General features: G+C 43.6%; 1 protein-coding gene across 9 annotated transcripts in view; it reads right to left on the bottom strand.

Moving 5' to 3' along the window:
- CACNA1D (calcium voltage-gated channel subunit alpha1 D) overlaps positions 1-27,188 on the bottom strand; it is a 368,921-nt gene that overhangs the window by 5,946 nt on the left and 335,787 nt on the right. For 8 of the 9 annotated variants that reach the window (XM_040408273.1, XM_040408281.1, XM_040408272.1 and 5 more), the window contains 6 exons: positions 16,952-17,071; positions 8,460-8,827; positions 4,816-4,962; positions 4,567-4,730; positions 3,516-3,637; positions 142-462 (listed from right to left, as the gene is read on the bottom strand). In XM_040408273.1, coding sequence (XP_040264207.1) covers positions 142-462; positions 3,516-3,637; positions 4,567-4,730; positions 4,816-4,962; positions 8,460-8,827; positions 16,952-17,071 — 1,242 coding nt within the window. The remainder of the gene's footprint in view (positions 1-141; positions 463-3,515; positions 3,638-4,566; positions 4,731-4,815; positions 4,963-8,459; positions 8,828-16,951; positions 17,072-27,188) is intronic. The other variant, XM_040408280.1, reaches the window with a different exon arrangement.

Raw genomic sequence — 27,188 nt, 5'->3', positions numbered from 1 at the left:
GCACACAAATTGCACTAAACAGGGATGTACCTAGATGCTGCCAACACGCCAGGCAATTACCCTTCTCAACACATGCATCATGGGTGACAAGTCCTTCAGAAGTAGGAAATGGTTGATCTAAACCTTCACCGGGCGACTTACAGCTTCCACAAGGCTGTCTGCGCTCCTCTGTTTGTCGCTCTGTTTGTTCCTGAAGTCGTTGGGCACAGTCAGGTTGGATTGTGTAAATGTCCTATATGAAATATCTGTGTCATCTGTGTACCATGAGCTTCTCTGCAAGGACGGGAGGCTCCCATTCATGTGCTCCTTAGACTCGGCGCGGTCCACCCGGATGAGGGGGGTGTAGAATGAGGTGCGGTCCCTTTGGTTCGGAGTTGCCGGTGGAGTAGCCCAAGACCGAGTAGAGCGACAAGGCGAATGTTTCTGAGCTTTGCTGGGGTCCAGGCCAGCTACCGCCATAATCTGGAAGGGGCAAATAATTCATTACTAGAGCAGATCGGTAATAATGTGAAGCACAAACTCACGTGACGGAAAGTGGCTTCTGTCACCACGGGACGAGCAGCAATACCGGTGTCTGCAGACGTGACACAGACATCACAAACCCGCGGCCCGACTGCACTTGGTACGTATTACATGGGGATTTTCACATACAAAATCCACAGCGTAAGGGCTCATACACACGAGCGTGTGCCCCATGCCTGTGCTGCAGACCACAAATAGCCGTCATTTCCGTTTTTCACTGACACGTGCTGTCTGCATTTTCCACGGACAGAACACGTACCCGTTGATTTAAAAGGTGTCTATTCACATTTCAGTATTTTTTTTACTGACCGTTGGTCAGTATAAAAAAATCACAGAGACATGCACTACTTTAATCTGTGATGCGGACCAAGCACGCCCATTGAAGTCTATAGATACGTGAAAATCACAGACACAACGCAGATGGCATCCGTGGTGTGTCCGTTTTTCACTGAAGTCTAATAGGAGATTCTTCGGAAATTAATTTTCAGCTGACCAACGTCAGTGAATTACGGATGACACACAGATGGTAAAAACGGACACACGGATGAAACACGTACGCTTTTTTCACGGACGTGTCACTGACATGGAAATGTGGACAAGGCCTTAATAGGCATATTAAATTAGCAGCTCCTATTACTACAGACATGGGAGCAGTTCTAGCCGTCATACCTAGGCTCTTGTGTCTGAGGAGGCCCAAAGCCTGCCGCCACATAACCAACCAGAAGTGTACCGCGCACATAGTAGGGGCTCCTGTTACACATTTTTCAGTGGGGCCCGGCAGCTTTAAGGTATACCTCTGATGACAGATTTCAGCCATACTTTCCAAAGCGGCAAGGAAGTGATTACGCTCTCTCTCAGGTAAGATTTCACTCCATTATATCATTCGCTGTACGCTCAGTGTAATATTACCAGGCCGGCGACGTCCATTAATAGTCAGCAGGATAAGAGACATTAATATGTCTGATGATGAACTACAGAGCTGAGGACACGGATCTCATTAGTGAGGCCACTACGGGCTGAATGGGATGTGTCAAAGGAAAAAAATAATTAATTTGGCAGGATGGACACAATTATACCTAATTAATAAGAGGAAGCAGGACTAATCAGCGGTCCAGAGATGGATGGCTTGTGACAGCCTGAGAATACGGAGCCTTATACTGCGCAGCGTTACTTACGTGTTCTGGAAAATGTCACATCAATGGGGTTTGTCATATAGCTCTAGAACAGGAAATACACCTTTAGGGCTCATGCACACAAACGTATTTTCTTTCCATGTCCGTTCTGTTTTTTTTTGCTGGTCCGCAAAAAAAAAAACGGAAGTTACTCCGTGTGCATTCCGTTTCCGTATGTCCGTTCCTCAAAACAATAGAGCATGTCCTATTATTGTCCACATTACGGACGAGGATAGGACTGTTCCATTGGGGGCCAGCTATTCCGTTCCGCAAAATACGGAGTGCACGTGAACGTCATCCGTATTTTTTGCAGACCGCAAAATACATACGGTCGTGTGCATGAGCCCTTAAAGTGAGGCTGATGGGAGCACGGATGTCATATTAAACGTAAGCGTACTAATTTATCAAGGGGAGATGGATGGACAGCCGCTGGAAAAGTCAGGAGGGCGACGGCTACCGCCATACGCTCCCATTCATGTGGACTGCTACAACCCTCAGGAGCAGTGGGGGCCCAACGCCTGCCACGACTGCTCGTCCTCTTCACTTGAAAGGAAACGATGCGCAGGTGATTATGAAGTGGAAGCCGGGTTCGCACAATTGCTGCTGTCTCTTCAAACAGCTGATTGGCGGGAGTCGGACCTCCACTGATCTGATATCAAGAAAATAATGACTGGAGATCTCGAATTCGCGAATATATGACAAATATTCACCCAAATATTTGTGAAATATCGCAAATTCGAATATTGCCCCTGATGCTCATCACTGATGACCCATTTTTTTTTTCTATACAAGAACAGCCCAAATGGCAGATACATTGCAGAAATTTACTTCATTCTCTACATCTGAAAGGGGCTGTTTTTGCAAGTGATAAGTGCGATAGTGGTAGAAACTTCAGAAAAACATCTGTGTGTAAATATAATCTTATATACCTTACAGCTGAGTGTTTGCTACAACTGTTTTTTTCTTATTAGTGCTGCTATAGCACCGTGTGAAGCGGGAAGGGGGGGGGGGGGGGTTTCCTAGCATTTTTTCCCCCTAGAAATAAAGAGTTGGCCAAACAGCAGAAAAAAAACATGCTACATTTTTTTAAAATTGGCAGAGAACCCAAAAAAGCCATCAAATTAACAAAAAAACAGTAGCAAAAAATGTGTGTCCTGTGTTTCATATTTCCAATAGACTTTCAGCTGACATCTTGATTTGGCGTTTGTTTATTACAAAAAAAAGGGCACCAAAAACCACAAGTACAAAAAATTACCTTAAAACTGCAAAAGTGCACAAAAACACCATTAAAAAACCTATGAATGAACCCACTCTTAGGCCTATTTCACACGAGCGTGACGGATCGGCTCAGGAGGCGTTCAATGAAACTCGCAACATTTTGCAAGCAAGTTCAGTCCGTTTTGTCTGCGACTGTGTTTAATTTAGTTTTTTTCCGCGCGGGTGCAATGCGTTTTTCACGTGCGTAATAAGGAAGGTTTACAAACAACATCCCTTAGCAACCATCAGGGAAAAAACGCATTGCATCCAGACTTGCTTCCGGATACAATGCGTTTTTCACTGAAGCCCCATTCACTTCTATGGGGCCTGGGCTGCGTGAAGAACGCAGAATATAGAACATGCTGCGTTTTTCACGCAACGCAGAACTGTTGCGAGAAACAACCGCTCATGTACACAGACCCATTAAAATGGATGGGTCAGGATTCAGTGAGGGTGCTATGCGTTCACGTCACTCATTGCATGCACGCGAAAAACTCGCTTGTGTGAAAGGGGCCTTAAGGTGACACGCATACAGGTGTAATTTCATTTAGCACATAGAAGTACCTGCTGCTGCATTAGATGTAGGGGCAGTGCCGTGCGGTGATGAAACGTCGGGGACAGAGGTATCTCATCCTGACTACTTTGTCTTCGAAGGCATTCAAAATTAAATGACGATCTTCTGTTTGCTGCAAAATAGAGAAACAAGATACTGTGGCCCCGGTCACTGCGCAATCCTCCATGCACCTGCTTAGGGGAGATTTACTAACCTGAGTACTCTACAACTGTGGCTAAATTTGCACCAAAAAAATCTGCTATACACGACTTGCTCCACATTATCTGTTATAGACACTTTTTGTGCCTAACTAGACAAGGGGGTGGCTTACTGGAAAGGCAATGGCTTAAAGGTATTTTTCATTACCGCTGTGTTCCAGCTCCTTTGCTTTCCAACAAGCTCCTGCAGCTCTAAGGTCTCCCTGCATCAACATCTGGTTTGATGAGGGTCACGTGACCACTGCAGCCAATGACTAGCCGCAGCAGTGACTTTTCACCCATCCATCATGGCACTGAGTCGCATGACGCAAGGGAGACATGTCACTGCTGCAGCAGCCACGTGACCCATATCCAACTAAATGTTGATGTAGGGAGACCCGAGACTTGCAGAGGCCCAGGGAAAGCAAAGCAGCCGGGGAATCAGGTAAGTATGATTCCCTCTACAGGTCCAGCCTTGCTGGGAGTTCTGCCGAGAGGGTCCCATGGGTGGACAACCACTTTAAATGTGCCAAAGTACCACATTTTGGTGCAAAGTCTAATTCTTTTAATCTCATGATATGTTAGGCTGGCCATACACATGAGATGTATGTCAGCCGAATCCACTAATTTCTGTAGAGCAGGCTGATCATCTCCCCGATGGCAGATATGGGGGGAGAAGAAGGATTGGGTAAGGATGGGCTTCAACTGTCTGATCCTTTTGTTCTCGGGGAGATAAGGCTTCTTTCCCGTCTTACTACTGAGAACACGTGCTTGCTAGGCCTGGCCGAGCAGGCATCTGTATGAGGGGGACTCAGGAGTGATAGATGTCGGCTGACAGACTTCAGGCTTGGTGGAATCTACTCACATGGAGGAGTTGGAGGTAGTAATCTCCGTCTCGGTGATTTCCTTGACTCAAAACATATCTGGGGATCATCTTCTTCAAAAAAGCTGTGGGGATGGTGGTAGCCTTTGGGTCTCTCATAGTCTAAATCGCTGGCTGAATACAACGACGGCTCCGCATACAGTTGCCTGATTTGAAAAAAAGTTTATGGTTAGTTTTGGGAATGGTTACTGGTAGTAGAGACACTCTGTACTGAAGACCATGATCCTTCACCTGTCTTCAGAGAGCATGGTGTCCTCTTCATAACACTCGTCTCCACTATAGTACTCTGGTTCCCCTAGGTAAGGATCCTCACTGTAGTCCAAGAAGTCAGGATCTTCACGGAAGATAACAGGCAAGTTCCTTTCTCCGGACTCTGATCTAAGATAATAAAAGGCAGCAGATCACCTTCTCCAGACCACATTCAGATGAGAATAAAATGAAAAAAAGAAATCAAATCTCACTAATATTATGTGTGTTGATGCTGGGAATGTCAGACGGGCCCACCAGGGGATCTCCCAGTAGGCCCAGGTTCTAATGTTGCAACTAAAAGTGGACTTGTACATGTTTTGTATAGATGATGGGTGGGCCCCGGTATAAATTTCTATGCTGGGCGCAAGGAACCCCATGGCGTGGACCTAAATGGGTCTTCCCGCAGACGTGAAAGGGGATAAGTGTCTAATCAGTGGGAGTTCCCCCATTAAAATGGAGCGACGGTCAGCCGTGGTCAGTACCGCTCCATTCAATTTTATTGAACTTACGGACAGAGAACATGGGACCTGTGATCTGTGGAGGTCCTAGTTATCAGACCCCCCCACTTTTTTTTAATGTCCAGATAGGGGATAAGTTTTGTGCGTTGGGTTGAATTGCAATAACAGAAACAGTCCATGGACAAAAAAGGTGCTTTCATATAACCCCTTTAACTTGAGGTGTATTTTAAAGGGGTTGTCTGAGATAACTGAAAACCTAGGACAAACTCTCCAATAGCTCAGACCGCTGAGGACAGCGATTGGTTGCAGCAGCGCTGATTGATACCGGCAGGTCCCTGCTAGAGAAAGAGTTTAGCATAAGGTCATTTTTGAAAAAAAATGTAAGCTATTGTAGGGCTTGTAATAATTTTTTTTGGACAACCCCTTCAGCCATTGATCTAGTTGCACGGGGTGCATCACTACAAGGTCTGATACTATCAACACTGATTGGGCAGGGTCAATGTTCAGAAGGACCTAGTTTGTTGACAAGGGGAATAATGGAGGAACAGCATAATGCAGAATCCTAAGAGACATCTGCCCCAGAGGTTATTTTATTAGAACATTTGTGAGGAGAGCTGACAGGTTTTTTTGGTTTTGTTTTTTAAATAAAACCACCTCCAGAGTTCCTTTTTGCAGGATCTATCACGACTAGTTGCAAAGACCTGAGTCGTCAGTCTGTGTGTGAGGCCTTATTCACATCTCCAGGTCCATTCTGCATCCACAAAGCTCCAATTTCAGGATATGTCTCAGTGATTTTTAATTTTTTTAATAAATTTTTGATGCAATGGATCGATAAAAATGGTATAGCATCTGTGTACTGTCCATAGGTTGAACGGACAAATTGAATAGTAGGGGCAGGTTCCGTTATCAAAATGAACCAAAAGTACCCCAAATTGCATCTGCATCACACTGCAGGCCAACAGTCCTTGGAAAAAAGCAGACATGTGAATACACATAGAAATGGAATTACTGACATGTGAATAAGCCCTGAAATGACCAAAACTTCAGTTTTTAGAAATCTGCAGATGCAATGATAGGTTGAATAAGATGTAAGGGATATGATCAGCGATATATAAAGAGTCTATAAAGTGCACGGCATGCAGACACCACAGCTCAGCATGTAATAACTATTGGCCTTCGCATATATTGTATGGCACAGGCAGCTATCTCACCCACGAACACAGAGGAACATACCTAATATAACTCTCATAATAGCGGGTCCTATCCGGGAAAGCCATACAAATATGGGAAGATATTTATTAGACAGGAAATAAATATCAGTTATTACATATCTACACAGCACAACATGGGACAAGGCAGTGACAGAGCATCCCCACCAACCTGTAGAGGGTCTGAGAAGAGACAGGTTAAGACTTCATGCAAGTAGCGGCATTCAAAAGGTAAGAAGATATTAAAGGGGATGTCTCTCACTACAGCAAATGGCGTTTATCATGTAGAGAAAGTTACTACAAGGCACTTACTAATGTATTGTGATTGACCATATTGCCTCCTTTGCTGGCTGGATTCATTTTTCCATCATATTATACACTGCTCGCTTCCATGGTTATGACCACCCTGCAATCCATCAGGGGTGGTCGTGATTGCACACTATAGCAAAAAGTGCATCCCTGGTGGCCGGGACCCTGGGAGCGCAGTATGCAAGCACGACCACCACTGATGGATTGCAGGGTGGTCGTAACCATGGAGACGAGCAATGTATAATGCGATGGAAAAATAAATCCAACCAGCAAAGGAGGCAACATGGACAATCACAATACATTAGTAAGTGCCTTGTATTAACTTTCTCTACATGATAAATGCCATTTGCTGAAGTGAGACAACCCCTTGGCCTTCGATATCCTGAATCCCCCAGGAAATAGGAGCGTTCCTACTATAACTACTGGACCTCACCTGTATAGCTTTGTCATGGTACCCGCGCTCCCCCCAACCCTCTACACTCATAGCTCCTGCACCCACCACGCATGGCAGCATAACACAATCCTGCCCATGCGCCCGTTTTGGTGCTCGGACAGAATGAATCATCCGTGTCCTAGCAGTGCAAGTGTTACAGATACTTAAGAGGTGGCACATGCCACGAGGAGTTCTGAAAAGTGCTCGGTGGGTTTGCATCAACCTGCTTGGCATGCTCCAAAAACAGGCACGGGAGCAGTGCTGAGGTATTGGCGTGCGCGCACACAAACTGGACATTTTCAGGTTTGTCTGGAATAATACTTTTAAGGTGCTTTTTCTAGTATAGGGAGCCCCACACCTACATCTCTCACAGGAGAAGTATTTAAATATAGTTTTAAAAATTACTCTTTAAAAAGACCCTTCAATCAGGGGTTCCCACCCGGGTTTGCTTTGCAACACAAAGTGGGAAACTCTCGTTGTCGAAGGGCAAGGCCGGACCCTTACATTTTATAGAACTCATCTGAGAGCTCTGTGTCTGAGTAATATTTCAGAATTGATCAGTAAAGCTAAGGCTCTGCCAGATCAGTCGCGGTACGGTAGGTGCCCAGCGCGTAGGATGGAGTCCATCGGGATCTGCCGAAGAGTCCGGCGCTCGCCAGGAGGTGCAGCGTTTACTGCAGCACTATTTTTCCCATCAAATTTGAAGGAATCTGCGAATGGGAACATTTGCTTTCATTGTAAAAGCAAAATAGGAATTTGTTGTGGGGGTTCAGACTAAACTTGGCATCTACTAGTGAGAGGTCATTACATTTCTTCCACCTCACACGCTATTCACTGCCTGGATTAGGAAAAAAACTGATTAAATAGCTGCATCATTTTAATCTGCCCCTTTAGACATCTTACGACGTGAGCGAGCGGAGCGCCTCTTCAGTTTAATGAAACAATTGCGATCATTTCCGCTCAGATTTACAGAAGGTCACTGGTGCGCCTCCGCCCCCTGGTCCTCACAGATCTCTGACAATGATATGATGTCCCTATCACTTAAAGGAACACTCCGCTGTGTTATGCCTAGTTCAAAGCCTGAGTCATGCCGACACGACATGAGAATTCTCTCTTCCAACCCCTCGGGCATGGCGCCAGCCATAATACCCGGTAGCACATTGTCTGGAGTGTTCCTTAACCCATGATAATGGAGACAACAGAACTGGTTACTATTACCTCTTGATGCTGGACTTTCGAGGTTTCTCGTAGTCATTTCTAGAGTAAGTGTAGTAACCGTTCTGAGATGTGTGATCGTGGGCTGACAGACTGGCGTGTTTCCCGTTCATAGGTTTGAAAACATTGGCGTTGTTTAGGTTGGCATTTGTGGAGTTGGATACATGTTTCCCAGAGTATTCATGGTTATGGTGATTGTGATGTATGGAGTTTCCAGTGTGGGAATATGCAGACTTGTCAGTGTCGCTGGCAGAGCGTATTGATGGGCGCTGCACATGCAGGGGACGCCGCGTGGTATTAGTTTGCTGGTAGGCTTCACGTCTGTCATTGACCACATGATTGACATGGTTTCCAAATAGACCTCCATTTCTCTGCAAATGAAAAGATATTAAGAAGTAAAGGTTATATGAGTGCAGACCATTCCATACATCTCTGCGTAGTACACCTCTAGTGCAGACATATATTTCTATATATACACCTCTAGTGCAGACGTATATCCATATACACCTCTAGTGCAGACATATATTTATATATATACACACCTCTAGTGCAGACGTATATCCATATACACTTCTAATGCAGACATATATCCATACACACTTCTAATGCAGACATATATATATATATATATATATATACACACACACACACACACACACACTTTTAGTGCAGACATATACACGCACCTAAAGAATTATTAGGAACACCTGACTAATATGGTGTTGGATCCCCTTTTGCCTTCAGAACTGCCTTAATTCTACGTGGCATTGATTCCACAAGGTGCTGATAGCATTCTTTAGAAATGTTGGCCCATATTGATAGGATAGCATCTTGCAGTTGATGGAGATTTGAGGGATGCACATCCAGGGCACGAAGCTCCCGTTCCACCACATCCCAAAGATGCTCTATTGGTTGAGATCTGGTGACTGTGGGGCCATTTTAGTACAGTGAACTCATTGTCATGTTCAAGAAACCAATTTGAAATGATTCGAGCTTTGTGACATGGTGCATTATCCTGCTGGAAGTAGCCATCAGAGGATGGATACATGTTCTCATTCTGTTTACGCCAAATTCGGACTCTACCATTTGAATGTCTTAACAGAAATCGAGACTCATCAGACCAGGCAACATTTTTCCAGTCTTCAACAGTCCAATTTTGGTGAGCTCGTGCAAATTGTAGCCTCTTTTTCCTATTTGTAGTGGAGATGAGTGGTACCCGGTGGGGTCTTCTGCTGTTGTAGCCCATCCGCCTCAAGGTTGTGCGTGTTGTGGCTTCACAAATGCTTTGCTGCATACCTCGGTTGTAATGAGTGGTTATTTCAGTCAACGTTGCTCTTCTATCAGCTTGAATCAGTCGGCCCATTCTCCTCAGACCTCTAGCATCCACAAGGCATTTTTGCCCACAGGACTGCCGCATACTGGATATTTTTCCCTTTTCACACCATTCTTTGTAAACCCTAGAATTGGTTGTGCGTGAAAATCCCAGTAACTGAGCAGATTGTGAAATACTCAGACCGGCCCGTCTGGCACCAACAACCATGCCACGCTCAAAATTGCTTAAATCACCTTTCTTTCCCATTCTGACATTCAGTTTGGAGTTCAGGAGATTGTCTTGACCAGGACCACCCCCCTAAATGCATTGAAGCAACTACCATGTGATTGGTTGACTAGATAATTGCATTAATGAGAAATAGAGCAGGTGTTCCTAATAATTCTTTAGGTGAGTGTATATACACTTCTAGTGCAGACATATATATATATACACACTTCTAATGCAGACATATATATATATATATATACACTGCTCAAAAAGATTAAGGGAACACTTAAACAACACAATGTAACTCCAAGTCAATCACACTTCTGTGAAATCAAACTGTCCACTTAAGAAGCAACACCGAGTGACAATCAATTTCACATGCTGTTGTGCAAATGGGATAGACAACAGGTGAAAATTATAGGCAATTAGCAAGACACCCCCAATAAAGGAGTGGTTCTGCAGGTGGTGAACACAGACCACTTCTCAGTTCCTATGCTTCCTGGCTGATGTTTTGGTCACTTTTGAATGCTGGAGGTGCTTTCACTCTAGTGGTAGCATGAGACGGAGTCTACAACCCACACAAGTGGCTCAGGTAGTGCAGCTTATCCAGGATGGCACATCAATGCAAGCTGTGGCAAGAAGGTTTGCTGTGTCTGTCAGCGTACTGTCCAGAGCATGGAGGCGCTACCAGGAGACAGGCCAGTACATCAGGAGACGTGGAGGAGGCCAACAACCCAGCAGCAGGACCGCTACCTCCGCCTTTGTGCAAGGAGGAACAGGAGGAGCACTGCCAGAGCCCTGCAAAATGACCTCCAGCAGGCCACAAATATGCATGTGTCTGCTCAAACGGTCAGAAACAGACTCCATGAGGGTGATATGAGGGCCCGACGTCCACAGGTGGGGGTTGTGCTTACAGCCCAACACCGTGCAGGACGTTTGGCATTTGCCAGAGAACACCAAGATTGGCAAATTCGCCACTGGCGCCCTGTGCTTTTCACAGATGAAAGCAGGTTCACACTGAGCACATGTGACAGACGTGACAGAGTCTGAAGACGCCGTGGAGAACGTTCTGCTGCCTGCAACATCCTCCAGCATGACCGGTTTGGCATTGGGTCAGTAATGGTGTGGGGTGGCATTTCTTTGGAGGGCCGCACAGCCCTCCATGTGCTCGCCAGAGGTAGCCTGACTGCCATTAGGTACCGAGATGAGATCCTCAGACCCCTTGTGAGACCATATGCTGGTGCGGTTGGCCCTGGGTTCCTCCTAATGCAAGACAATGCTAGACCTCAGGTGGCTGGAGTGTGTCAGCAGTTCCTGCAAGACGAAGGCATTGATGCTATGGACTGGCCCGCCCGTTCCCCAGACCTGAATCCAATTGAGCACATCTGGGACATCATGTCTCGCTCTATCCACCAACGTCACGTTGCACCACAGACTGTCCAGGAGTTGGCAGATGCTTTAGTCCAGGTCTGGGAGGAGATCCCTCAGGAGACCGTCCGCTACCTCATCAGGAGCATGCACAGGCGTTGTAGGGAGGTCATACAGGCACGTGGAGGCCACACACACTACTGAGCCTCATTTTGACTTGTTTTAAGGACATTACATCAAAGTTGGATCAGCCTGTAGTGTGTTTTTCCACTTTAATTTTGAGTGTGACTCCAAATCCAGACCTCCATGGGTTGAAAAATTTGATTTCCATATTTTTTTTTTTGTGTGATTTTGTTGTCAGCACATTCAACTATGTAAAGAACAAAGTATTTCAGAAGAATATTTAATTAACTCAGATCTAGGATGTGTTATTTTTGTGTTCCCTTTATTTTTTTGAGCAGTGTATATATATACACTTCTAAGTGCAGACGTATATCCATATACACTTCTAGTGCAGACATATATCCATATACACTTCTAATGCAGATATATACAGTCATGTGAAAAAATTAGGACACCCTTTGAAAGCATGTGGTTTTTTGTAACATTTTTAATAAATGGTTATTTAATCTCCGTTTCAACAATACAGAGAGATTAAAGTAATCCAACTAAACAAAGAAAACTGAAGAAAAGTCTTTTCAAGATCTTCTGTAAATGTCATTCTACAAAAATGCCTATTCTAACTGAGGAAAAAGATAGGACACCCTCACATGTATTCCCTCTTAAATTGGCTCAGATCTCACACCAGGTGCACATAATTAGTAGATCGTTACTCTGCATGTTGAATGAGGCTTGCCCTATTTAAACCTCAGACATTTAGTTTGGTGTGCTCCTGACTGTTGAAGTGAGAGTGAGCACCATGGTGAGAGCAAAAGAGCTGTCAGAGGACTTCAGAAAAAAGATTGTAGCAGCCTATAAGTCTGGGAAGGGATTTAAAAAGATCTCAAAAGATTTTGAAATCAGCCATTCCACTGTCCGGAAGATAGTCTACAAGTGGAGGGCTTTCAAAACAACTGCCAACATGCCCAGGACTGGTCGCCCCAGCAAGTTCACCCCAAGAGCAGACCGCAAGATGCTAAAAGAGGTCTCCAAAAACCCTAAAGTGTCATCTCGAGAACTACAGCAGGCTCTGGCTACTGTTGATGTAGAAGTACATGCCTCTACAATCAGAAAGAGACTGTACAAGTTTAACTTGCATGGGAGGTGTGCAAGGAGGAAACCTTTGCTTTCCAAGAGAAACATCGAGGCCAGACTGACATTTGCCAGAGATAAAGTTGACAAAGACCAGGACTTCTGGAATAATGTTCTTTGGACAGATGAGTCCAAAATTGAATTATTTGGACACAACAGCAGAGAACATGTTTGGCGTAAACCAAACACAGCATTCCAAGAAAAGAACCTCATACCAACTGTGAAGCATGGAGGTGGAAGTGTCATGGTTTGGGGCTGCTTTGCTGCAGCAGGACCTGGTCAGCTCACCATCATAGAATCCACGATGAATTCTACTGTGTATCAGAAGGTGCTTGAAGAACATGTGAGACCATCAGTTAGAAAATTAAAGCTGAAGCGGAACTGGACCATGCAACATGACAATGACCCAAAACATACTAGTAAATCAACCAAAGATTGGCTGAAAAAGAAGAAATGGAGAGTCCTGGAATGGCCAAGTCAAAGTCCAGATTTGAATCCCATTGAGATGCTGTGGGGTGACTTGAAAAGGGCTGTACGTGCAAGAAACCCCTCAAACATCTCACAGCTGAAAAAGTTCTGCATTGAGGAGTGGGGTAAAATTTCCTCAGACCGATGTCGAAGACTGGTAGATGGCTACAAGAACCGTCTCACTGCAGTTATTTCAGCCAAAGGAGGTAACACTCGCTATTAGGGGCAAGGGTGTCCTATCTTTTTCCTCAGTTAGAATAGGCATTTTTGTAGAATGACATTTACAGAAGATCTTGAAAAGACTTTTCTTCAGTTTTCTTTGTTTAGTTGGATTACTTTAATCTCTCTGTATTGTTGAAACGGAGATGAAATAACCATTTATTAAAAATGTTACAAAAAACCACATGCTTTCAAAGGGTGTCCTAATTTTTTCACATGACTGTATATATATATATATATATACATACACACACACTTCTAGTGCAGACGTATATCCATATACATTTCTAGTGCAGACATATATACACACACACACTTCTAGTGCAGACGTATATCCATATACACTTCTAATGCAGACGTATATCCATTGTGGTAATGTGACCAGTGCTGGAAGGTGTGTTGTCCCACTTCAGGTACCTTAGATGGGTGAGACAGGTAAAATCCAGAGAGTGGCAGTAGTCTCAGCAAAGCATAGTTTGCTTGAGACATTTCTGTATACATTTTCTGGGCTGGATTTTACTTGGACTGGTGGCTAGGCTTGGTAGAGGGAGTTCCCAGTCCACACCCTTCCAGTACAGGTTTTCCTTTCTACCTGAGGTGATCGCAGGTGAGGCCTGCTGTAATCAGGCTTGCATAAATTGCCTCAGAGTAGGTCAGTCTGAGGAGGGAGAGCGAGACTGTTTTGTGAAGCAGAGGCTCTGTGTGTGGTCTCAGTCAGGAGGACTGAGGGGCCACAAGGCTTTGAATAGCCTGAGTTTTGGAGGACCTAACGACACCTAGAGAACGAGGGTTGCACGCCCAGCGTCTGGAGGACTACTGGGCCACACTCCCCCAAAAGGTACTGGAGTTGCCACAGCCTGGAGGCTGCAGTATTGATCTTGGCTGAGAAAAGCCGCATATGTTGTCCATGTGTGAACTGAGCTCTATGAGTGAGGTAGGAAGTATTTTGTTTAGGTAGCACCTAGACGGGCAAGAGTTTATTTGTGTTTTAAGTGTTGGCGGTGCGGGAACCTCACCCAACCCAGTGATGTATAACTGGACTATCCTTTATAAGAAGACTGTCAAAATAAATGCACAGTTTGGACATGAAAATCTGTTGTCTGGTGAGATATCTGTGAGTGTGACCCTCTGAAAAGAGACGATCCCTTACACCATATACACTTCTAATGCAGACATATATCCATATACACTTGTAATGCAGACATATATTAACAACAAAACAAAGACAAAAAAGTGACAGGTTACCTTTCGTATCATCCTATAATGAATTGAGTACCAGGATAGTGAGACAACATTGGGGGATACTCAGGAGCGGCTACCCGACAATAGCGGCTTTCAGAGATCCCCCAATGATGGCATATAAAAGAGCACGGAACATTAGGGACAAAATAGTGCGCTCAAGGGTGCCAGAAAGAGGCCAGGCAAGACAAATATTTTTGAAAACTAAACGTACAGGGAGTTTTCCGTGTTTGGGATGTGTAAATTGCAAACTTATGTATAAGGGGTCGGCATTTACACATCCAAAAACAAATGAGATTTTTTTACATCAAACATTATCTTACATGTGACTCATCTTGGGTAATATATGTACTGTGGTGCCCGTGTAAAATGCTGTACGAGGGGGAGACCACGTGCGACATGAAAACCAGGTTAAACAATCATAGGCAATCTATCAGAAACAAAAGAAAAGACCTACAGGTATCAAAGCATTTTGCTGAAAAAAATCATAAGGAGAATGAATTAAGATTCATGATCTTGGATCATGTGAAACCGCTAGAAAGGGGCGGAGACAGGCTAGTGGTATTAAAGGAAAACGAGCATAGATGGATTTTTCGTCTTGATACATTGAAGCCCAAAGGATTATATGTTGAATTTAGGGTAACTGGGGGTATGGTAGGTTAACGCCCTACCACCCATTGTTTGTGATCTTGTGCATCTTTATTATTGTACCAGGTGAATTTAACATATGTTACATAGAATTATGATTTTGAAAGTGACGTTATAATATGATTGCGCTGCAATTGGAAATATGGAAGCCGTTATGCTGGGACATATATTGGCTAATACAAGACCATGGAACAAGGAAGATTTCTAATATATCGAAACTTAGGATAGTTACACATTTGCCCACAAGTTTGAACTTAAACAAGATGGTGGAAGTCAGGTGCGCGTTCCCCGGGATGAAGACGTCTGAGGATGCACATGCGCGCTGTGTATTGATTTGTCCGCGTACATCTTTGTGCGCATCGGGCAGAACGACGTCACGTAGGTACCTAACATCACGATCGTCCCGTCTCCGCCCCGGGCGACGCCCACTCAGTACACTCCATCTGGGAGGAGGGAGATAGGTTGACGCATGCGCACTAGGAACTGGGAGACGCGCAGAATATAGCGCAGAGTACCGTTACCTATGATGAGATTTATTCTTCCTTACGAATCATGTAAAGTACAGCCATAATGCCCCAGTCACTATTACAATATATGTATCTTAAGACTAGTATCACAGATATGATCTCTGATTGTTGCTGATCATGCACTGTGCACCATTTGCTTCTGTTCACACCAAAGTGTATTTTAGATTGAATGAATTGTAACCTTGTTAAAGGGGTGTGCACAGCTTGTTATAGGATGACCAATCAGTCTGGATTGATTACATGATGTATAAATGTAAGCAGTGTTGCACTTTATGTTTCACTTGGCTTGAAAGAGGTTCTGAGAGAGAACCGAAACGTTGCTGCATGAGATGTGTGAATAAATAGCAAATTTTTTCATCTTTAAGGAGTGGCACGGATTTTCATTATATATATATATATATATATATATATATATATATATATACACATACACATACACACACACACACCTCTAGTGCAGACGTATATCCATATATACTTCTAGTGCAGACGTATATCCATATATACTTCTAGTGCAGATATATATATATATATATATATATATATACACACACTTCTAATGCAGACATACATCCATATACACTTCTAATGCAGATATATATATACACACACACTTCTAATGCAGACATATATCCATATACACTTCAGCCAATCACTGATATAAATGAAAACATTTTGTGCGTCTGCAGCCACCACTAGGGGGAGCTTAGCACAGCAAAGCATACAGTTATGAGAAATCTGTCTTTCCTAAGCTCATAGTCTCCCTCTACTGGCTACAATGAGCAAATGATTTCAAAACTCCAAAGCTAAACAAGATTCAGGGCTCTGTATGAGAAAGAACTGAGCTGAGACTACTGTAAAAATAGATTATGAAATTAATCAGCACAGCATTCCTCACCGTAACCTCCCAGATGAAACCTGAACCTTAAATGGTCTGAAATATTAGTTTTAAGTCCTTAACAAAAACAAAAAAATATTAAAAAAGGGGCTCGTAGCAGCATCTGGTCTGAGAACTGGTTTTCTTGCCTTTAGTGGAGAGGTAACTACAATAATCTCAGTGTAGCTTATGGATGATAGTAGTTCTATAATAGCAGCAGTATGAGTAAATAGGTAATGGATCTATATATGAAATGTATAGAAATACAGTACAAACTATGGCTACCGTTCAGGACATCTGAGCCGGTGTCGGCTGTTCTGCTTCCTTGTAGTAAGGCTTTAGCCATGCTGTTAGTTACCCTGTATATATCTTCTTCTTTCTCCTCATGGTTGTTTTGCTCCGGCTCGTCATCTTGCAGGTCACATGATATTGCTCGGCGGATTTCAGGGCCAATGTCATGAAGTGTCCGAAGTCCAGCCTGGATAAAAAAAAAATAACAAAAATGACGATTTAACCTTAATAAAAGCGTTAAATCACATCCGAGCAGCGTTACTGCCATGTTTGAGCTGGGTCACAGCCCAGCACATAAAAAACATACAACGCAAATATTACTATTCTGGAAAATCTGTTCTTCTGGGATGTGTATATGACGTTGTATCCTGCAGACTCTAGAGCTGTTTGATACAACCCAGGCCTAAAGTTATATGCACATATCTTCATAAAATCACTAAATTCTGGTTTTAAGCTGGAAATATTTTAAAAAGTAGCAACCTATAAAACAAGGCTGATAATGCTCAAAAATAAGTGCACCGCCCCAACACCTATGTGTTACCTGAAAGCAGACAACCTGAGGGTTCCAGTTACTTTGAGAAAAACTGTTCACAACTATGAAAAAAATGCAGATCTCATATACACCACAGAGCGTGTGCTCTTAAAACACTGGAACAGAGGCCATGTAATATATGGTCATCATCCACATACGTGTTAAACACAGCAAACTGCTTCTAGGTTACAAAAATGCTACATTTTCTGAGAACACAAAACATATTATGTACAAAAATATAACCTAATAATACACACAACCGCCTTCATGTAACTTCAACAGTAACCAATGACTGTTAGCAAAACTTGGACAAACAAAATCATAACCTGCTACTGAAGTGCATTATCTAGCATGTAAATAAAATATAATCTGCAAAAAACGGTAGCATGTCAGGAGTTCATACACTCAATGCTGCGTGTGTCACTGAAATACAGAACTGCAGGAATGCACCAACCGTTGCACACAAGTTATCGGTAATTACCGGTATGCAGTATACAATTTCCATCCTCCTATACAAACTGTAATCCTAATAAACAACATCCCTGAACCTCATATAATGCATTAACTAAGGCCACCTTTAGACATTATTAATGCAGTATTATGATGCCTGAACATCCTGCAGTTCACTGGAAAATGAGTTAGTGCGCCGAACCTCTGGTTCTAATGATCCGCGGGAAGTTCGGATGTTGCATTCATAATATGAGCACAAAAAAAGACCCTGTATTACATCTGTCTGAAAAGCAACAGAATACTGATTTTCTTTTTTTAAACTGCGGTAATTGAAAACTATTATGGCGACAGTCAGTGAGTGAAAATGTATTTTCTGACTGATGAAAACGGTTTCCATCTGTCAAAAATAAATGACATTCTTCCCTAGTGCTAATCGTTATTGCTATTACTACAGTGTCTCACGGGTATTGCTAAAGGTCTGTATACTTTACTGTATAGATCAGGTATGAACAGCACAGGGATAGTGTAAAATGTGCATTTTATTGATGTTTGTGTTGTGTTTGGTGCAACTTATTTGACGCTGTGATCCGGGTGCCGATAAATGTCTGGGTCATGGTGTCAGTAGATGGTCTAATTAGGTGCAGAGGGGTGATTAGATGGGCAAGTGCTATCACCCCTTTTCTGGGAGAAAAAAAAAAGAACCCCCCCCCCCCATAAAGTATGCTCCTTGATTGATGGGGGTTGATAGCATGCATAGAAGAACCATGTTGTTACAACGGGTGAGAGAAAGCTCTGTGTGTGTCTCTCTGCCTGTGTAGTCTGTCAGCACTCCACCACTGAGCCCCTTTCTCCTCCTCCTCCAGGTTAGCTGACATCTCAGCCAGCCGAACGAGAGGAGTGCTGTTTTCTGCTGGCATATATTGGGTTTTATAAGAGCTAGGAATTAATGACAAGTCTTGTTTTAAAGTTGACAATCTCAGCTTTAAAACAAGAGCACTTAGAGATTGGGTTGGAAATTAAAACTGTGTGTATATGCAGCTTTCAGTGAGACCCGTTTGTAAGGGCTCTAACTCGTGATCTTGGTCTTTTTTTAAAGCTGAGATTGTCAGCTTTAAAACAAGACCTGGCTTGCATCTCTGTTACACAGCCTGAGATCCAAACATGAGTATGAGGTATGTCCTTGGCTACTGAAATGCTACCCTGCCAGGATATATGAGATATGTCCTTGGCAGAGAAAGGGTTAACCAGAATGAAACCACACCGTGCGACATCCAACATGTCCACAAAGCTTTACACAAAATATACCCAAGTACTGACCTCAATAATGCTCACTGTTTAATTCCTCTGTCCTAAATAGGACTAGAACAGATTTCAAGGAAAGTCAAGTGACCTATGAGTATGTCAGCAACACAGCATTTGTGTGTTGTCTGTTACTATGGAGAAGTATAGTCTGTATAGGAGATGTAGGAAGAAAACGGTAAGAATTTTTTTAATCAACACGTATTGCAAAGTTGATTCATTTCTCATTTTATGACCATAGACAGAATAAAAATAAAGATGTTTGCAAAAGTGGCCATTCTACACATATGTATACCAGGTATTATACCCCACATCACAAAGGTATGAAGTATGGTCACAAATTGCTGCACTTATGTACTGAAGGTCTCGAAAAAAAATGATGCAGAGATGACCTGATGACCACAGTAACTAAAAGAAGGGGTGTCCACTACTTTTGGAGGAAGGTCTCACCATCATTATCATCACAGCCAGGGATTCCTCACTGGATACTATGTGTTCTTTGATTGCTTGACATGGGTCATTGGAAATGTTTTTAGACTGAGGACAACTGCCATCTACCTCACAGAGTTTTTTCTTCTTCTGGGTCATCACTGCATGATAATTGGCTGAACTATGGTGACTTTTTCTTAGGCCTAATGCACGATATTATGTTATGGATTCACAATAAAGAACACATGGAAGTCCATGGGCCATACTGTACTTCTGTATGCCTCTTCATCAATAAAAAAAACATGCTTCCTCAGGGAGAATACCTCAGTAATATGGTGTCTTATGGAGCCACTGTAGCATGCCACCATATTGGCCAGGTGTAGACCTCTGTGCCAGGTGCATGAAACCTGCTTATGTAGCCTATTAGGCAATGTCAGCTGATCTGGGGGCTGCCGGGTGTGGGGCACCCGATCAGTTATTTGATGACCAATATAAATCACTGCACCACGCCTTTAACATGATGCAGATCTGAAAATTCACAGCATGCATATTTTTCAAAAAACCAATTCACATGTATCGCACAGCATATCCGCAGCGTGTGAGCTTAGCCTTAAAGGAATTGTTCAGAATTAGAAAGACATTGCTGCTTTCTTCTAGACAGAGCTCCACATCTGTCCATAGGTTGTGTTTGCTCCATTTACTTCAATAGAGCTGAACAGCAAAACCCATAGACAGGTGTGGTGCTATTTTTGGAAGACAGAAGCCACGTTTTTCAAATCTTGGACAATCACTTTAAGCAGCATGTTCCTGGAAAGTGAATAATGTTCAGTGGCGTACTCACCACGGAGGCAGACCACACAGCGGTTCTGGGGTCCATGGTGACAGTAGGGCTGGAACTGAACTCTTATTTCCTGTTCCTGACATAAAATGTTGCCATGTTTGTGCAGCTGCCACTAGGGGGAGCTCAGTGCATACAGATTTTACAGCTTGCACTGAGTTCAATGGTATCTGTATTCATTCTTATGAACTGAGCTCCCCCTAATGGTGGCTACAGGCAGGCCTTTTTATAATATACTACATTATGTGGGTAACGTGTGGGAGGTGGGGTGTAACAATACAAGCTACTACATTTTGGAAGCATTAATAAAGATTGAGCCATGTCAGATTATTCTCCATCATTGAGTCTGGTTTGGTGCACGTATCAGTAACAAAATTTACTTTGACATTTAAAAGGGTCCTAAACCTGCTGAAAACACAAAGGTACAGCAGTTCTTCTCAGAGCACTTGGTGGAGTACAGACCCCAAATACACTGCTCCCTCAAGTCACAATATTAATTGGTTCCAGGACGATCAATGTCCGGTATGTTGAGAAACCACTGGAACTTGAGTCTATAACTCCATGGAAAATGATCAATTAGTTCCAAAGCCCCAAAATGTCATCCCAAGATTTAAGAAAAATAAGTAGATAGCTAAGAAAGATAACGCAAGTCCTTACATATAACAGCCAGAAATAGATGCTGGAAGCTGTAAATCACTTTCTATGATGAGCACAGGATCTTCTTCAGGGTCTTGTATAGTAAGTACACAATGCACCAGAAAAATACCATTGAGCCGCCCTCATCTGACGTCCAAAGGCGCAGCTCCGGGTACAGGACATGTAGTACCGCACTGTACTGTAAAGAGGAGCCTCTAGACAACCAGTACTATTGATTGGTTGGATCTGAGTCTGAAGCATGGTATGTAGAGTCTAGTTTCCTACGATGCCCCAGGAGAGACCATTGTAAGTTGAAAATATTATATCCTGAGGCCCTTGTATCTTGAAGGACCACTGTACTTTCTATGGCTCCATACTCCATGTGCTGGAAAAGCCAAACAGAGGAGACCCAGGGGTGCGGAGCACTGCTGAACTTTTGTGGTTTCAGCAAATGCTTAGGACCCCTTTAGGCCACACATGACGGCTGGCAGATTTGCCGTAGCGGATTTTAGTGCGCAAATCTACAGCGTTGTACAGTATCAGAAAAGTGGATGAGAATTTTTGAATTCTCATCCACATGCTGCGTTAAAAAAAAAAAAAAAAAACGCTGCAGAAATCTGCAGCATGTGAATTTATCCAGCGGATTTCTCACATCTCAATGGAGAGGGTGAAATCTGCTGGCTTTTCCGCAGCAAAAACCACATGTAATACGTGCTGTTTTGTTGCCATTTTTTGCTCCAGAAAACCAACAAAAAACTGCAGAAAATGTTTCCACTGAATTTTCTGTCACCTGTGTCCCTGGCCTTAATGTAACATTATTGGTAATTATCAGATTTTTATATGGATTAAAACGCCAATGACGGTCCTGCAGCTCTTCAAAGAGGCGGCTGGGACCCGGCTTCAGGGGAAGAGTTGATACCAAAAACCAATGGTCAATGGGTCGGCAGCGATGAAATGCAACTGCAAAATGATTTCTATTTGTATGACCTGAGCAGCAGCACAGAAAACAAAAGTACAAAGCGTAAAAGCCACCAAATCGCTCTGGTCGGTGCTGCCGGCGGCTCATTACTCGCACATACACCACTGTGATCCCTGAGAATTACAGTATTCGCTGACTCTCACATCTGTGCCGTCATCTTGTATTACTTCTGACTAATCTCTTGTTTGAAGCGGGGGCAAGAATACTTAATAATACCACTCATCAAAAACACGGTTCCTGCTCGGAGGTGGAATATTGAAATATGTAATTACGGAAACACTTAACTATACAAATTCCCGGCTCCCTGTATAATTAGGCTTTATGAACACAGTGATGGCATGAAGTGACTATGCCTCATCGAAAAGAAGGAAACGCTGCGGATCTGAAGGAAGGTAACAAATAGTTTTCAAACAGCGAGAGGCCGTTCTGTAGCCCGACGTACCAGAACCCTCAGAAAAAGAAGTCGTGTTGTGTTCGGGTTGATGGGGAGACTGGTGACTGGTGGTAAAGTGGGGATTGAATTCCATTCCTGGATGTCATTTAGGGCTCATGCACAAGAAGTTTTTTTTTCCCCCCGTTTCTGTTCCGTTTTTTTTTTTTACAGGTCAATTCACTTCAATGGGGCTTGAAACGGAAAATGGAAATGACTTGTGCATTCCGTGTCCATATGTCCGCATGTCCGTTCCGCAAAAAAAACAAAAAAAAAAACTGAACATGTCCTACTCTTGTCTGTTTTGCAGATGAGTACAGGCATTCTTACAATGGATGCGCAAAAAAAACAGATGCAACATGGACGAGTGTCATCAGATTTTTTTTGCGGACCGGAAAATACATATAGTCGTGTGCATGAGCCCTTTGTCTAGGGTTCCATAGGAGTAACAAGTAGCCATTGGCCCCAGAGCCTCAAAATCAGCTGCTAAATACTATTATTATGGATTCTGCGCCAATAAAAGCATGCACATGAATGCAATGGGTTTGCCCTTCATTTCAATTAGGAATCCGCATGGGAATTCACACAGCGCTATTTTTTCGCTTGTGGTTTCAATAACCACCCCATTGAAAAAAGAAGCGAGTTGACCATTCTTTACATGGATTCCTCACGGAATCCTCGTCCAGATTTTACACGAACAATGGGCAGGATGAAAAACTGCATCAAAAACTGCATCACAGAAAAAAAAACGCATCCCAAAAAACTCATGGAATCCCGAAGCATCAGTTCTACTTTCAGCCTACAAAGAAACTTTGTGAACATACCCCAACACATCGGAGCACATTTACAAAGACTTCTGTTTTGACGCTTTCGGAGAATTAGCCTGATTTATGACGAGGCGTGCACCTGATCAGAAATTTGGCAATGGGGCGCCTGGTGGAAAAACGACAGCAGCCCATGCTGGTGCAGTTATTAGCTAAGGCTACTTTCACACCAGCGTTTTTGCTGGATCCGTCATGGATCAGCAAAAACGCTTCCCTCATGATGATACAAATGTCTGGATCCGTTCTGAATGGATCGGGTTGTATTATCTTTACGGATCCACCTCTAAAACCATTGTAAGTCAATGGGGGACAGATCCGTTTTCTTTTGTGTCCGGCTTGCTCCGCACCACATCGCGGACAGAAAAACGCTGCTTGCAGCATTATTCTGTCCGCGATGGGGACGCAACCAAACGGAACGGAATGCATTCTGGTGCAGTCCGTCTCGTTCAGTTCAGTTTTGTCCCCATTGACAATGAATGGCAAAACAGAAGCGTTTTCCCACCTTATTGAGATCCTATGACGGATCTCAATAGTGAAAAGGGAAAGCGCAGATGTGAAAGTCGCCTGACATGTACACGTTAGTAAATGTACTGGGGCCAGCCTCGGCACTGACCCGGACATGCCCCTGTTCTGCCCCCATCCAACTGTCGAAAACTTTTTGACACTGGCCGTGACACTTAATATTGTCGCCCACTGGTCAAAAAGGGGATTCAGGACTGTTTTTACATCTAAAATAGTCGCGAGTCCCTCGATAAATAACCCCCATCAACTTCAACTGTCTGTTCACTTGCTGCAAAACGTATCCCGTCCATGGATAGATTGCCACAACAGAATCAGTGACTGATCGATCATAATATAGGTATAATGAATAAAGCCTCATGCACTTGGCCATAGCTGTTTTTGCAGTCCGCAGATAACCGGCCGGGTGCGTTCCGTATTTTGAGGAACAGTATGTCCTGCCCTCTGTAGAACTGTCTTATCCTTGTCTGCAAAACGGACAAGAATACGACATGTTCTTTTTTTCGCAGGGCCGCACGGTGTGCTGTCCACACTTTTTGCAGCCCCATTGAAAATCCACATCTGATCCGCAAAAAATGTGGACCAAACCACGGTCGTGTGCATGGGACCTACAAAGCATCATGCACTTTCAATCATGAGTAAATCTACCAACAATGTACATCAGCATTTATCCCAGCAGCCCAGCCTGTGCCATACTGTGTCCTATAACAGCGGGAAGAAACACATCATAGACAAAAAGGTTGTGCCTCCGCCTATATACTAAAATAGTACATGCAATAATACATAAAAAAACATCATTAAAGTGTCTACATAAAAATACAAATTACTACCTGTCCAACATGCTACCATATATATGTCAGGAGCACTGGCTTACTGCAGAATTATACAGATGTGGTCTCACATGTAAGCTCCAGAGCTGAAATCTATAAACACAGGCAATTTATTCCTTAAAGCAGTAATTACAATATAATAGAAGCAGAAACCATTCATGCATCATAAAGCCGGATGATGAACCTTAGACTTAAGATGCTCTCGAAATTGATGTATAAAATGAAACAAGCAATGAACCACTGAAGCAAGTGATCCCAAATCTAGCAATAACGTAGACAGGACAAGGACAGGGGAGATGGAAACCTACGCTGTAGCAGTGCACATAGGACACAAAGTGGTCCAGCCTCTGTATCTCTGCATGCTCGGGATCCATTGATGCTGCTCCACGCTCTGCAGTCTGCCAAATGTCACCCGGCACTGGGTTACCACGAGCAGACCTCTCCTCCCAGCCTCGCCTCATTATGCTGCAGATGAGTGACAAATTAACCCCAGGCAGGTTTTACCCCCCGACTGCATACGCCGCACGCTCACTCTATCACCGCTCCTTAAAGTGCACCTGCCCCTAAATAAAAGCCGTGTGGGCAGGGCTGGGACAAGGCCATTTGGTGCCCAGGGCGAAGATGGCAAACTGCGCCCCCCCCCCCCCCCCCCCCGTTTTTAAGAAAGAATCAATGTTGTTTCAAAACAAGAATATAAGCAATAGAACAAAGGACTGTGGGACTTTGAAAGTCACAGACACTATAAAGTTCCCCCCCATCATCATGTGCCAGTATAAAGTCCCCCCCATCATCATGTGCCAGTTTTGTAATAAGCCCCCCCAATGTGCCAGTAACACTATTGTAAAAAAAAACAAAAAAAAAACACTTATACTTACCTAAGTGTCAGCGATGCGATGCAGCCTCTTCCTGTGTCCCACGCTGTAATGTAAGGCTCAGGCGGCACGATGACGTCATTGCGCCGGCCTCTGATAGGCTGCCGGCCTAGTGCCTGCAGCCAGGGGCGTACATAAAAATCACTGGGCCCCATAGCAGGAATCTAAATTGGGCCCCCATTCCCCTTTTATAGCCCCTCCCTTTGTTCCATGAACTATTCTTGCTGCTGCGTTTTATAATTTATGCCATCAGGGCCGGAATGGGATTACAAAACAGCCCTGGCACACAAAAGAGGTATAATAGATGCAGATGTGTATTATATACAGCAGTGTACAGTTATGTGAGGTACGCGGTATAATAGATGCAGTGTGTACAGGTATATAGTATATTCCCTAGTGTTCTGATATGTGAGGTACAGGGTATAATAGATGCAGTGTGTACAGGTATATAGTATATACAGCAGTGTACTGATATGTGAGGTACGGGGTATAATATATGCAGTGTATACAGTATATACAGTAGTGTAATATGTGAGGTACGAGGTATAATAGATGCAGTGTGTACAGGTATATAGTAAATACAGCAGTGTATTGACACCTCGTACCTCACATATCAGTACACTGCTGTATATACTATATATCTGTACACACTGCATCTATTATACCTCGTACCTCACATATATAGTATATACAGAAGTGTACTGATATCTGTACACACAGCATCTATTATACCTCATACCTCACATATCAGTGCACTGCGGTATATACTATATATCTGTACACACAGCATCTATTATACCTCGTACCTCACATATCAGTGCACTGCGGTATATACTATATATCTGTACATATTGCATGTATAATACTGTGTAATATATGCAGTGTGTGTGCATGTATGTGTGTGTATATATATATATATATATATACAGAGCAGTGTATTGATGTGACACATAGAAGGTATAATACTGTAGATGCAGTGTTTATAGAAATATGTGGTCAGTTATGCATTATAGTCACTGTGAGGTACATGAGGTAGTGGTAACTGTCTGAAGTAGTATACATGAGTGAGCAATGAGTAAAAACAGGGCATGGAGGGGGGGGGGGTAAATGATGAAAAGTGGAGGACCTCCTCTTACCTCTCCATTCCAGTCTGTATGGATCAATACAGAGCTGCTTGTGAACTTTTAATACTTGCTGTTAGGGGTTGAAGGACCTGTGATGATGTCATCACAGGTCCTGGCAGATGTACCTTTGAAACCTAGGAACTACACCATTTTTGGTGCAGTTCCTTTGCTAGATTCTGCAGGACCTGTGATGTTGAAGATGATGTCATCACAGGTCCTGGCAGATGCACTGTTCTAACCTGGGAACTACACTTTACACTGTGCAGTTACCTTACAGGACCTGTGATGACATCATCAAAGGTCCTTTAGCTTTAGAAAGGTAAACAGGAGTAATTAGGGGGCGGGGCCTCTCCTCCACTTCGGTGCCTGCCTGCAGCCTATCAGAGGAAAGGGAAGGGACACGCCTCTCCCTCCCCTGCACCTCCGCTGGCACAGACAGTTTACAATGGAGATGAGCGCAATGGAAGCGCTCATCTCCCTGTGCCCGGCGGCGGCTGCTCACTTGGGGGGGGGGGGGTCATTTTAGTTGGGGGGGCACATGG

This window comes from Bufo bufo, chromosome 9 (genome assembly GCF_905171765.1).
Source record: "Bufo bufo chromosome 9, aBufBuf1.1, whole genome shotgun sequence".
Lineage (NCBI taxonomy): Eukaryota > Metazoa > Chordata > Amphibia > Anura > Bufonidae > Bufo > Bufo bufo.
The sequence above is the reverse complement of the archived record's forward strand: the minus strand, read 5'-3'. Positions and strand labels throughout refer to the sequence as shown.